The sequence below is a fragment of the Diuraphis noxia genome, unplaced genomic scaffold, assembly GCF_037042655.1.
Source record: "Diuraphis noxia isolate RWA-SAM2 unplaced genomic scaffold, SU_Dnox_SAM2 contig0005, whole genome shotgun sequence".
Taxonomy (NCBI): Eukaryota; Metazoa; Arthropoda; class Insecta; order Hemiptera; family Aphididae; genus Diuraphis; species Diuraphis noxia.
In genome coordinates, this window is record NW_028301715.1 from 28,838,749 (window position 1) to 28,853,864 (window position 15,116).

The window sequence follows — 15,116 nt, forward strand, 5'->3', positions numbered from 1 at the left end:
TATTTAGTATGCGTACAATTTGCAAGTCGTATAAAACTTTTATACTAGGTATAACTAAAATAATAACTTTTATTTTATTAATCACAAAAAATAAATAATAATAATATGGTACATATTATGATAAATTGAGAACCTAGGTGAATTTTAAGCGGCGGGATTGGAGTGCAAGTTCATCAATAACCTCTGCCGTAGATATAGGTATATCTCTATGAATATTCATTAAAGCTAGACCATTCAGCCTGTTTTTTCCAACGGTATTTCTTAAATAAGTTTAAAGTCTACGGAGAGTTGAAAAGGAACGTTCACTCGTAGATGTAGTGACAGGAAACGTTGCTAAGATAACCAACAGCCTGTGAATCGTAGGAAAAATAATAGAATTACAGTTATGCAAAGCATCTATTACATGTTTCGGAGTGGACTTTTTAATCTGTTGCTTCCAAACCAAAAATTCACCCTTTGTATCAGTTGTATATCACTGTTAATAGCAGAAGCCGTGGTTATCAACATACTAAATAATTATTGATATCAATCATATAAATGCAACCAAAATTTCAGTCTGTGATACCACATTATCGTGAAATTTTTTTTGATTCTGATAGTCTGATAATGAGCGAATGGTAAATTGGTAACAGCATGTATAAATAACTCAAAACTAGCTGATACTCCAAAACACAGATAAAGTAGCCAAGTAGCAGTAGATACTTACTTTCGTCTTTCATAGAAATTCGGTCTAATGAGTAAATTCAGAGTTAGATGAAAATATAAAAAATACGGATGATGGGGGGTGTTCTAACACCCATATCACCCCCCTCCCTAAATACGCCCCTGGCTCCACGACAACAAATTTATAGCAAATGACATAGAAACAATATTTATCGCAACTTATAAGAATGTAGGTAGTAGCTATTTTATTAAGAATATTTACAAGCTGCATATTTAATGAAAATACAATAACAATGATAATAGGTAAATAAAAACAATTATACCGACTTACGATAATATATTACATATTATTATTATTATCTATATTATTTTAAAAGTAAAAAAAAACATGGTGATAACTACCTAAAAAAGTTTAAAAAAAAAAAACTATTTTAGTTTAGGTGAGTACCTACCATTTATCCACATTCTCCTAAAACTTAAGCTAAGTATGCTGAATATTCTTTGCCGATAAATAATAATGTCATCGTGTCATCGAGTTACAAAAATTAATTAATCAGTTACCTATTACCATAGTTTAAATACTATAACGGTATCCAAGTTACTTACCTACGCGAAGGATAGTTAATAGAAAAATAGACTAACTCAGCTGATTAGATTTGTTCGAAGATTTACGGTCAATAGTTTTACAATAAATTTGTCTTTACGATCAATATTGTCGTTCGATTACGGCATGACTGCGATTCATGATTGTCGTGTATGAAAGGTGAATTATTTACGATCGTCTGTCGGTTTCACTATACTGTACAATAGTGATAATCGGCACTTGGCACTTGTAGTCAAGTCTGATTAGGTTATCTGTTAATGTTTATCCGAAATAAAATGTTGAATAAAAGTCTTAAATTGAAATCGGAAATTACTCCGTGGAAATGTATTTAATCAAATATTATATAAACAATAATTTTTTCAAAACATTGTACAAAGCTATGTGTAAATACTAAACTATGCGTTTGGAACACTTTTCGTTTGCATAAAAAATGGGCCTTCGGCCTTAAGGCTTGTCAACATTTATTTTATTGTATGCTGAGCGGTAGGCCCGATGACCGACTGAATACGCGATTATGTAAGATTTTGTCATACAGTGAGCCTGTGAGCCACGCACGTGCAACGACCTGGTTCGCGTTTCCGGTTACTTAGACATTTCAGTTCCGCGCTGGCCGACGGACTATCGCGGTTCCCTCCGTAATCAGCTGTCGGGCACTTTGGTCTGCACAAACGCAGTTCTTCGGTTTTAGTTTTTTTTTTTTTTTTAGTTAATAAATTATTACGATTCCACTTGATGATTACTTAATACACTTTTATAATTGACATATCGTTTTAAATCGTTTGTTTATAGTAATTATTAGTATAAAGTGTAAAACGCGTTCGTGCCTATGCGCAGTGTGTACGCACAGAAATTCTTTTCACCAACGTTGGCTTTCTTACCACGTTAGTTCAAACGATTTTTCAGCGCTAATTTCTGTACCATGTCACGACAGGAAATCTAAATAACGTTCGATCGTACCTAATAAATAAAGTGTTCGACTGCATAATGCATACAGTGAATATTAAACAATGTTTTTTTTATTTGATAATATGCTGATGTTTACATAAAATATTATGTGTTCAATAATCTATTTCGTTTAGTTTATCATATTATATTATGTCATTTTCAGGACTATATTTCAATTATTTTAATGCCACTATTATATAATATTTTGTCACTATTATTTATGCGAGCGATTTGAAGGCATGATGTTGAATCGACTGCTTTAGACGATTCGAATTATCGAATTATCGACTGTATATTTTGTTTTGTACATAATCGGTTTTTTAAATATTTTTAACAGTCCGTAAAACCTTGATACACTTATAATTGAATGACTATAATGTAGAATATTCGAATAATAATAATATTTAATTGTTCATCCTTGTGTAATCATGATATTTTCTAACGATCTTTATTTTTCGTTATTCATACACGACGTTTAATTATTTCAATTTTGAAAACGTATAATTTTATATTAGCTAATTAATTTGAGAGAAATTACGTTTAACTAAGAACATTTTTACTTTAATATCTTAAATTTGTATTTCTAACTATTTAATGAGTGTCATATTATGTATGTTAGGTTATTTTTAAAACATTTCATAAATTCATAATTACGAATTATACAGTACAAAATTACAAAATGGTTTTACTAATTCTTCAAGTTGATTTTTGTGTGTATATTAATGTGTAATGTTTTTTTCTAAAATATTTTTTTAAACTGTTGTATTATAAAAAATATCTTTAAAATTGTGCAAAAACATTGGAAAACACCAAAATAAAAACAATTGTTAATTTTTTTAGTTGTCAGTACACTAAATTACTAACTGAAGCAAATGCAAATAATGACATTGATAAAATATTATACTACTCCATATTCGTGTGATTAATTTAAATAAAAAACATCAAATAATATCAACTGAACTTTAAAGAAATTCACATTTTATGTTGCATTACTTCGCATTTTTTTTCTCATTCATACAACCTAAATATATATTTATTATTAATTGTTTCATAAGGCTAATTATGGTTTACTTAAAAATATTTAATTAGGTGGATACTTTATTTCTCGAAAACTCGTGCCAATGAACTAATTGCAAATATACGAGTATATATGCTATGGTACGTTCTTCTAAAATCATAATTATATCATACTTGCTTACACCATAAAAGAAGAACTCAATATGCATGTTGATACAGATGAGTGGCAAACCGACGATTTTGCCAAAATTGTTATGTTGTAAAAAAATCACTTCATTAATAATTATCTGGAAACATTTTGTTTAATTAAAAAACAAAAATCAATTTATCAATGATAATATTATAACAGTTAACTTAATGGACCGAAGTACGTCGATTTCTAATATTAATCTGACTAGTGTGTTGACGGAAATAATTCCAGTTTATTCACACTACAGTTATGATAAACATAAATGGAAGGCACCAATAATATTATATATTACAAAATTTTAATAATAATTAATAACATATGTCATAACTGATGACATGATAATAATGATATAACAATTTTAATACACATAAATGGATATCAATTCTAATTTATAATACATTAATTGATGGCAGTGCAGTGCAATAATAATAATCAAACTCTTAATTCAATTGTGGTAGGCAGGTGAGACATTTATTGTAATTGTAACTCGAATATAGCAGCATCACATTAGAGCATCTCAAGCATTTGGTCCATCTCACGAGTGGCTAAAAAATAAAAATAAATTATAATAACATGCAAATACAATCATTAGAAATAAACCACTTTACTACATATTATATGAATATACTTTAACAAGACTGTAACCGAAAAAGGAGGTCCAACATTTTTTAATGTAGGTACTAGTCACGTCTTATCGTTTTTATGTTCAAAATATAACTCTTTCTATTTTTAGACATTTCCGGGGGAGTCCGGTCCCCTGGACCCCTTCCCTCCCAAGTTAAAGCCTTGTTAGCACTATTATAATATTTTTTTAGTGGCTTGGTAAACATTTGTAAAATATTAATGACAGTTTGGGTGTCTGAAGCCACTGAATTCCCCCTCAAATACGGCTTTTTCTTGAATTTATAGGTTTGATATGAATTTATATTTAACACACAATTGCTATGTTATAGTTTAAGAAAATGTATACTAAATATTATTATGTAAATGTTAATATATATATATTATTTATTTATTGTGTATTATATATGTCCAACAGTGTGGTCTGTGTCTCTGTATTCATTAAATAAATTAACTTTATTATTCACATTCCTCCGAATCGCGATACTTCTTAAACTGTTAACGATATAATATATTTATTGCAGTATTTAATGGAAAAACTTAACTGTCAGATTAAGAATTCATGATAATCGCATTTACGTCATTTCCCCTAAATAATTTTTTCAAGTTGTTAATAATCATATCCTACCCAACCTAGTCCTACCCACATAACACACATAAACACCTTGCAAATATTGAAATAACATTTAAATAGACAAATAGACAATAAAGTATACCTAAATAATATATGTGATATGATATTAATATCGATGATAAAAAATAGTGTTATTGTTAAATATAATACGCACCACTCTGTGATAAGGTCCAACCGATTCACGTATCTCCTCTGCCGTTGGTAGTTTAGAAATCATTGAACCATTGACCACGACGTCTTCATCGTCGCTGCTTCCACTGTCGTAGCTGCCACTGTCACTGTTGTCACTGCCACTGTCGCTGCTGCTACTTTCATTGCTGCCACTGTTTATTTCCTCAACGTAGCTATCGTCATTGTGACCATAGTCACCTTCGTCCTCGTCATCGACTTCAGATTCGTATATGATTTCAGTTTCGTCATCGACTTCAGCTTCGTCTTCGTCATCGTCATCGGCTTCAGCTTCGTCTTCGGTTTCAGCTTCGTCTTCGGCTTTAGCTTCGTTTTCTGATATGTCTTTGTTGTTGTCTTCGTTGTCATTCGATGTCGACGAGTATATCTAATTGAATATAAGTCTTAAAAAATGAATTAAACAAGCAAATTAGAAGCAGTTACTACTGTTATAAGTTATCACTGTGGTTAGTAAAAAGCTAAAATAAAATAAAAATCAAACAGAACGAAATAAAATATTATAGAATTCGAAGTTTAGAACTTCTACATACATTTGAACGGGTTTCATTATCTTTTTAGTCAATATATATAATATATATACTGATGTATATTATCATTCATTTAATTTTTATTATAAATTAGTATTATATTTTGCCAAAAATCCATTATAATTATCAGCTAACACGATAACGATTCTGTGATAAAAATATAAAATATATATAATACAGAACACGTGCAAAATTTTATCTCGTTAATCGTTACAATACTATAACATTATATTATTACATATTATTATTATTATTTATTTTTTTTTTGCTATTAACTGACTCGGTAATATTGATTCGTACTATTCGTAGTCGTCCGACTGAATTTTCCAAATTTGTATAATTTAGTTTAAAATATCAAAAGAAAAAAAAAATCGGAAGAGTGTCATTAATGGGTGGCTGCTCTCATCAAACGTAACATGTAGGTACTATATAATTTATTGTAAACTGTTTTTATATTAATATTAATTGTTTTGATACCTTATATATATATTCTGTCTCACATTTACTCATTGTGCCTAAGGTATAGATTGTAAATTTCTTTAAAAAAAAAAAAAAAAAAAAATAGCACCGTGCATATTATGATCTTTAATATTTATCAAGTGTTATTAATCCTTATATTAAATATCCAAGCTTTTTGATCCAACCAATACAATTGTCTTGACATCAATTGAACAAAAAACTAAAAAATTGAAAATGTCATTATATAAGAACTTACAATGAGTCCAAATATTTTGAAAATTTTATCAAGTATGTAAAATAATGAATTAAAAATTTGATAAAAACTATAAGTACCTACGGTTATTAGATTTTGAACAATAACGAAATAAGAAAATTGTTTTATGAGAATTTGCTAATTTACATGTGAATATTAAATGTCTAACATCAAACGGTCGTAAAAAATTTAATTTGACTTCCTGGTATATTTTTTTAAGTCAGTAAATATAGAAAAATTTAAAGGGGATTTCGTGTAAACATTTCAAATCATCAATTTTCATTTTTAACTCGAAACAATTTTGTGAAAATTTTGACTTCTGCAGGGAACTCATAAAAAACATTGTGGGTGTATGCTCAATTTTCATCAACAACAATTTATGGGGAACGTTGTATTTATTTTTCAAGTTTTTTGACAAAGCAAAATATTTTTTATCGATACAAATTTTAAAAATATTAATAAAACTCAAAATTTTCTTGTGGCTTTAAACAGCGCAAAAAGAGTCTCAATGTTTTGAAAGTTGTATGATGCATTGATAGAAATTTAGTGAAAATTGTATATATTTATTTTAAAATTTTTGTAGTCATACTAAAAAGCATGATTTTTTGGAAAACCAATTTTACGTTAAAATGTCAATTTTTCCTTAATTTTATGATTTTTTTTTCCTAACGCTTTTAAAAACCATTGGACAATTTTACTTTGACCCTACCAACAAATTCATTTTCCTAGGTATGCGATACGCAGCTTGGCCTAGTTCGTTCTACTGTTTTAATCTTGGAATTGTCAACCATCCCAATTATTATTTCTTGTGTGAACTTTCGAATTAAAATTTCGATTTTCAGCTAACTCACTAGTAAACTATAGTTAATAACATTTATCATGATTCAATGTTTTTCAATAATATTTTATCACAATAGTTTTTTGTTTCAAATTAAACAAATAATATCGGTAATAATATACTTTGACTTTTGACATATTCCATATACCTATCTATACGATTCAATGTTTAATGCTTATACTACAGTTTTGTTGTTAATATAAATGTATTATTTATCCAAAACGATTCTAATCCAATAACTAAATGATGGATCAATAACACGCCCCATTGGCATAATTACTTACATACTACTTACGTTATCAGAACTGCTAGGGATATATTCTAGATCGGCCATATCATCTGAATTTGACGAGATATCTTCATTAATAGTGGAGTAGTGTGATAATTGTGCACGTTTGTTTTCTACAGTATAAAATAATAATCAATATAATAAAACATATATGATGATTGATGGAACATCAATAGAGCCATAGATTAAATAATTTACAGAAAAAAAATTGACTTCGAGAAGTACTGTAATACGTCGGAATCTATATTTTACTATTACTTATCCATTTTTACTATATTATTAAAGTGTGTATTAATTTTAATTAGACATGATTAAGAAAACTATAAAACGCAATTGAGCTCTTAAAATGTGATAACAAGCACACTGCAAAGTTAAGGTTTTTGACTTATCGAAGTTCCATTGTATAATATTTACTTCTTATAATGCTATAAAAATAAAATAATTAAGATCATGGTAATATTAAATATTTATAAGTTAATTATGTACCATATTATAGGTACTTGATATTTATTATGATCAAAACTCCACAAAAGTTATGTTGTTTAATATTTTAGACGATATGATATTTCAATCGGCTTTATGATGACTTAATACGTATTCGATAGCAATGAGATAAATTCCAAACATTGATAATTTCGTACCCATCGAAATTTGAACTGTAATAGTAAATTTACGGAATGAAAATAGATGCATCTGATAAAAATAAAATATTGTTAAAAAATCACTGTTGTGTTGGTAAAATGTAAATGACATAAATTCTTGGTATTATTTCCATGTTGGTATTATAACATAATTTATAAGACTCTATAGTTTATACTTTTATTGCAAAAAACCAAAAAAAAAAAGAATAATTTTAACCACACCGTCGTTGGCTTGAATAGCTACTTAAATCTGATAAATCCACAACAAAATAAAAATAAAAAATAATTAATATAATTACTACCTGTAAAGATCCAGGGCGTGACTAGAGTAGTCCCAGACCCAACCAATGTATAATAGTAGGTATACCTATATGATTAACAACCAATACTTAGGACCTATTTCGTATGCGCTGACACAAAACGTGGTCATCATTGTCTATTTGGTTGACACCGTGTACAGGACGTACGAAATCAAAAACATAATTGTTTCGTTTTTATCTCAACAGCCTAGTTGTACAATACAATATGCGGCAGACTGCTTCACTCACTCTTTTTATACGGCGTTCGACTGTGGGTTTTTCGGTAAACAATTTCTATGGTATTATTATATTTTAACAATTTTTGTTTTCTCCATATTTTAGTTTTTCACTGTCGGTTTACTTTGTTGTACTCAAGAGAACAGCATAATAGGTTTAGCAATAGAAGTTAGTTAAGTACGGTAATCCACGCGCGCGCATATTTACCACAAAACCACAATAAGCTTATGCCCACATAATTTTACACAATATTATATACAGACGAACGGAACGAGAGCTCGTGTAAGTGTTATATCTGCACAATTGTCATTGTAGTATGTATATTGTACGTGTTGTTGTTTTGAATCTATAATGGTCGAACGCGATTTACACGAAACGAGAACAACCGAATTACAAAATAAAATGTAATTTATATTCCGAACTCGGCTCTATATGTCTTTGTTATACTCGAAGAATGTTGTTAAAAAGTTTAAAAATACGAAGAAAAAATTATACCGACGTCGAAATATTGCAGTGGTTTGATGCAGAAAATCGGTACTCAATCATGTGTTTCGTACACTTCACTTCACCCGCCCCTTAATATATATCGGCAGATTTAAACTATTATCAACGCCCTTGACATAAATCAGTGGTGAGACAATGATTTGTCTAAAACGATGAGGAGGTCTAAACATGAACGACTATTTCATACCACGACTAAAAACAAAGTTTTTATATTAAATAATTTGATGAACATTTCGAATACAAAGGTAACACACGTATAATTTTTAAATGACAAAAAGTTCAAATCAATACCAACGTTTAATCAAATGGTACATAATATTATATACAGTATGAGTGGGCATAAATATTCTTTGATAAAATAGTCATGTTTTGCAATTTTATCAGATCAATACAATTACAGAGTTATTAGGCAACATTGATGTATTAAAATCAATTAATTGTCCAAACTAATTGTCAAATTAAATATAATATATTTTTAATAGTATTATATAGATTCGTTGTTCTGAGAAAGTGGACAGCCCACTCCACTAAAAGGTCATTGATTTAAACTTTAACATTTTTCTTTCCTTTGGGTTTTTAATTTAAAAATAATGACAATTTGAGTGCGTGTACGTTTTTGCACAAATACGTGCTTCCTGCCCATGTAATATAATAGTATAATATAACACACGACTCTAAAACTTGAACGTATAACCATTGTTATTATTTTCAAAGCGCTTTTAATTAAATTAAAATAATTTTATATATTATATATAATTATATCGTAATAAACGATATCATATATGGACTCAAATTATTGTATTTTCAAAAGAATTTTACTTAAAAACGTATTTTATATCTCATCGATATAGTGAATCTGACGGGCGGTTTAATATGATAATTGATTAGGTACCTACGCTTTATTAACTAATAACGAATCAAAGATTATTAACACAAACATGATCCTGACTTTTCGTTACTAGTCTGGAATTGATTTTTATAATTTATTATACAAATTCTATTAATATTTTTTTTCATCTAGCCAGTAAAGCTATACTTTTGAAAACTTGAACATTTAATCTAAGTGCTGCATGATTATTACATTAAACATATTTAAATTTATTTTCAGGCTATTAACTCCGTCATATCTCCATAGCCACTGTACTTTTAAAATAATTTCTATCGCAATCTTACTTTATTATTAAGCTGTATATTTTATTTTCCGGTTATACGATTTTCAACAGTATTAATATTGTTATTAAGCATTTCGATGCATTTATTTTTTAATTTGTTTAATTTTTTAAATAGTTTAATAACACGTCTGTGCTTACGGGGTATAATTTAAAAGCTGAATATTAGCCGAAGTAATGGATTATCCTCATGAAGGAGCAACGTCAATTCGTTTGGAGCAATTTGCTGATTAAATCGACGTAAAAAGTAATAAGTTAATGACTTCTTCGCGCGAACAGCGTATTTGACGGTTTGTCTCTATTTTTTTTTTCTTAATAAATTAATTATCGGCAAAGTTAAGTTGGGCCAGGAGATTTGATATTTTAACACATTTTTTGTTCTCATGCAATCCATTTATCTATCTCCTTTATTCGAGTCAAAACACTGAAATCGAGTAATCTGATTATATGGAAATTACGATGTGGTTTATCTGTTCCATTACATTATAATGTTTTCTACTAATATAATAATACAATACTTTTAGTTTTAACCGTCGCTAATTTACCAGCGGATTGGATAGTATTTTATAAGTAATATAAAAATATGTACCGGTTATACATTAAATGGATTATAAAAACGTTTGTACACAATAAGTTAGTAAAACTTTTATTGTACGATTATAAAATATTTTCGACCAAGTTATATAGGCACTCGCGTGTGCATTTCTCTCGGAGTATATTACACGGCTGGCAAATAAACAACTACACCGATTCCAATAAAATACATTTGTAAAGATACTATCGTAAAGTGTGAAATGTTTTTATAAAACATTAGTGCATTTCACATAAGACATTACTATACAATTTAAGTGGATATTTTTTGAAAAAAAAAAAATATACATTTATATTTATAATATTATATGTTATAATGTAAGCTTGCAATAGCACGAATAATAATTTATGATATTATATTTATTAGGTTTTGTTTATTTCATTATTTTAATAATTAATTTAAAGTGTAATAAATCTAAAACGTTACTATCACTTTCAGTTCAAAATATACTATATATAAAATATAACACTAAATAATTAAAGAATACATTTATTCTTCGAATACAAATTATTAAAACAATATTAATTCAAGTGATAATACAATAAAATTATTAGGTATCTCGTAAAAACGATTATATTGAAATATTTTATATGAGTAGCAAAAAATTTCAATAAATTCCAAACGAGTTAACATTTTATTTTGAAATTGATGCATATAGAATATAGATCGTTTAATATTATTTATCAAATTATCAGCTTATATCTTATTGCCGAAAAATCCCATTCCCTGCATAGTACATAATACCATATGATAATACCCATATACGAGTATAGCTATCATATCAGATACAGATATTACGATACCGGTTGTCTTTAAATAAAATATGCGCACGCAATTCAGCTCTGTCATGAAGAAACCGCGCACGCAATTCGGTTGTTGTCAAACATAGTTCTTTTTTTCCGCACGCAATTCGGATGCAGCCATATTATACCATACTCTTTCGGAAATTCTTTTCCAAAAAAACCTTATTACTATTGTATTGTGTTAACCTTAAAGAACATTAAAATAACATATTGTGTATAATGCGTACACATAATAGTCTTCCCGTTTGGACGAAACTGTGTATTATATATACGCATTGTCAGAACAAAATCTATAATTTAATTTAACTAAAATAAAAAATCTTACTATCATAAAACATGATTTTAAATTTAAAAAAAAAATAATATATTTATAGCTTTGATGGTAACTATTACATCATATATGTTAATATTATACTGTATTTATAAGCCGCCTATTTGACTAATATTTTTATAATATCTCTATCTAATATTATGTTTTGCGCGTACTCGTTTCAAAGATTCTATTCGTTACCTATTATATGTGATAATTATATTCATAAATTTATCGTTATAAAAAAATAGCATCATAATCAGATAATTCTAGAGTAGTGTTATTTTGTTTAGAGATTTAATGTTATTTTGTTGTTGTTCGATTTTCAAAGTCTACAATTATAAAACAATTTCCAATAATCGCATCGCATAGCAGTACATGCAATAACAATTAAATCTATCGAATAAACGAGTAAATAATAATATCACGCCCGGAGGTGATTTGATATAATAATCGTTCTGAGATATTTTAGCGTTACTGCCGTTACTTATATTATAATATATAATATAAAAAAAATCGAAGACGACGTTTAGGGCGTGGAGGTGTGATTTCAAAGTTATAATATTATAATTTTTATTATTACCCCCCATTAGGTATATACATAACTGTGTATATTATATTATACTATATTATAATAGGGGGAGTATATATGTCATTATTATTACTATTTTTATTACTCTCTACAACGTTTGACTTATTTTTCGTTTATATTCAAACTCTTATTATACATGTATACGTATATATTGGAGGCACGCATATTATACACTCATAGATAGTAAATATTTTCTTCAGCCATTACACCAGGTTACTTTGGCTATAATCTCGTTGGTTTAGCGCAGTTGTGAGTGCGCGCGGGGTATGTGTGTGTGTGTATTTTAAAAAATAAATGTATATATATATACAATATTATTAGTACGGAACACGCGTGCAGAACCAGAAAATAATTTTCAATATATCGAAAAGGATCTATATAATAATAATATGTGCCCTTTGCCCGGACCGTCGTCCAACCGGGAAATATCGCAAATCATCGTGGCCGCTGGCCGGTCGCCCGGTCTTAACGTTTAAATTAATTACGCGGATAAGGGTGGACGGGGGTTCAGCGTTGTACTTGCGTACCTACCGCCACCCCATCAACCGCACCCAAAATGGGTCCGCACCGAGTGAGGGGGGGACCTTTCGGATCCGGTGAGTTTCACGCTGCGACCCGCTGCCAATGCTTGCACCATCAGAGGCCACATTTATACGACTTCGCTTTTTGCCGATACACACACACGTCATATCATAACGACGTGGATTTTTGTATTGAAACCCAACATTTAGGGACGAGAGCACGTATATGGGCCGTATAACAGGAAGGCACCTATAATATTATGTATTATAATGCAATCAGGCACCCAAGTGTTCAACTGGATATTTGGATGTTTATAATTTTGTTGCAGTAAAATAGCCTTTACACATTACCAGCACCGTACATAATAATATATTTTGTTGTGTTTCCGTATTTTATAACATTAACTTTGTATACATTTTTAGGACATATGATGGTTAGAGATTGGGCATTGTGACCGTTCATATTTTTAACATTACCTATCATTACAGTTATAGTTGATAACCATTTGACCGCTGAAACCGAACACTAATTTGATGAATATTCCTTAAATTTAAAAATGAAGCAACACATAATGTTATAAAGATATATTTTTCAAAAAATTCGGCCATTATTGAAACACGTGGATTTTGACAGTTACGCGTTAAATAATTATGGACGACATGATAGAGTGTCTGCACGATTTTAGCTGTACATCACGCTAGAAACAATATGGTATTCTATAACTTCATAATTATATTATGTTTATATAGCACCCATTTTACTTATGTCGGATTTGTTTATGTATATGATATTTTGTATAATAATCCAGCACCGTTAACTAGCGATTAAGGATTTGACTATTTGAGAAAGTAATAATTATTCAAAATGTATAATAAAACCAAACATTATATATATATAGTTTAGTTAATAGGATTAAAACCCCCGAAACTATAAGTAATTAGAGAAAAAAATATATTGTTTAAAAGTAATACTGTTCATGTTTAACAATAATGGCGCAGTTGTTATTATTGTTGATGTTATAGTGTAAGGACAAAATATATAATTAAAAATACATCGCTAAAGGATTGAGCTGGGCCAATTCGGAACTTGCATTGAGCGAAGGTGAGGTGGAGAAATGTGGAGTTGGACTGTCACAAAATATTATCGTCAAAACTATCGTTGCGGACAATCCGCGGAATGTTAATGTAGGTACCTACCGCAAACTATCTTTTTTTTTTTTTTTTCAAAAACAATCTGTACAACAAGCACATTTAGTAATTTTTATATAGAATATATACATATTTTTTTTTTTTTAAACAACACTTTTAAGGAAGTCACCCATTGGTAACACCTAAGAACTTATAGTTGGATTTAGATCACTTAAGGAGATCTCGATTCCAATTTCGTTTGAGCCTGCGAGGGGGGTTGCCTGGGGTATGTAGTGAATCCATATCTTTAATGAGAGGATTAGTACTGGAGTTGAGTTGGGAGTGAAAACGGTGGTAGTGAATTTTGGCGTAGTCATTGACATTTATAGTTACTTTGAGGTCGTTGTGAAAATGTGAAGTGAAAGGTTTGTCATGTACCATGGAGCACCAGTTAAAGTACGTAGGGCAATGTTTTGGAAAGATTGGATGGGGCGAATGTTTGAGGGTTTGGCCATCCCCCTCCGCAAACTATCTATATATTATTTTGTGGTAAAATCGTCGTCGCTAATTTGTGGTGTCATTGTCATGTCGCAAAATAATATCAGTTGTTCGACTGCATTGCCCGTGTCACACAATCACCGTTAATTGCCCATATTTGTTATGCGTGCGCGATCACCAAACACTGCCACTAATCGTCGCCGGCGATGAGAATTGAGCCACCTAGATTTCGGCAGTCTAAATTATTATCCCGATAACGCCGTGTGTCCCACGTGAATCCGGCGAATGTGGTGCGTGCGAACGAATTCTTTTTCTGACCGTGCTGTTCCGTCGAAGTGCGGTGCGTCCGATACACGGCAAAATACAAATACAAGCCATCTAGTTTTTTGCCGCACTCGCCAGATTCACGCAAGCCGTATCATCGAGTTACCGTGGCCGCGGCCACTGCATCCACATTCCACTTTATCAGCTATTAGTTTTTGTTTTTGTTTTTTTTTTTCAGAAACTGAATAATAATTAATGCATTATGTTTTTGTTGTTGACAGTATGTAATAATTTATTATTATCATGCACAAAAAAACAATGAGGTGCTT

At 29.7% G+C, this 15,116-nt stretch overlaps 2 protein-coding genes across 6 annotated transcripts in view; one reads left to right on the forward strand and one right to left on the reverse strand.

The window, feature by feature from the left end:
- LOC107162396 (monocarboxylate transporter 10) overlaps positions 1-15,116 on the forward strand; it is a 359,340-nt gene that overhangs the window by 273,572 nt on the left and 70,652 nt on the right. The gene's annotated exons all lie outside the window — the stretch shown is intronic.
- On the reverse strand, positions 3,630-8,363 carry LOC149055165 (uncharacterized). The gene is made up of 4 exons (XM_089228033.1): positions 8,173-8,363; positions 7,236-7,342; positions 4,829-5,230; positions 3,630-3,964 (listed from the first exon to the last, which is right to left on the reverse strand). Exons 2-4 carry the CDS (start codon positions 7,272-7,274, stop codon positions 3,860-3,862), a joined length of 546 nt encoding a protein of 181 aa, XP_089084159.1. The 5' UTR covers positions 7,275-7,342; positions 8,173-8,363; the 3' UTR covers positions 3,630-3,859.

What these genes read in the sequence shown, in the direction of transcription:
- LOC149055165 (XM_089228033.1), bottom strand. Translation starts at nt 7,274, where the DNA reads ATGGCCGATCTAGAATATATCCCTAGCAGTTCTGATAAC. An exon ending in TCCCTAGCAGTTCTGATAAC is followed by an intron (nt 5,231 to 7,235) that starts GTAAGTAGTATG and finishes ATATTCAATTAG; the next exon opens with ATATACTCGTCGACATCGAA. An exon ending in TTGGACCTTATCACAGAGTG is followed by an intron (nt 3,965 to 4,828) that starts GTGCGTATTATA and finishes TTTATTTTTTAG; the next exon opens with CCACTCGTGAGATGGACCAA.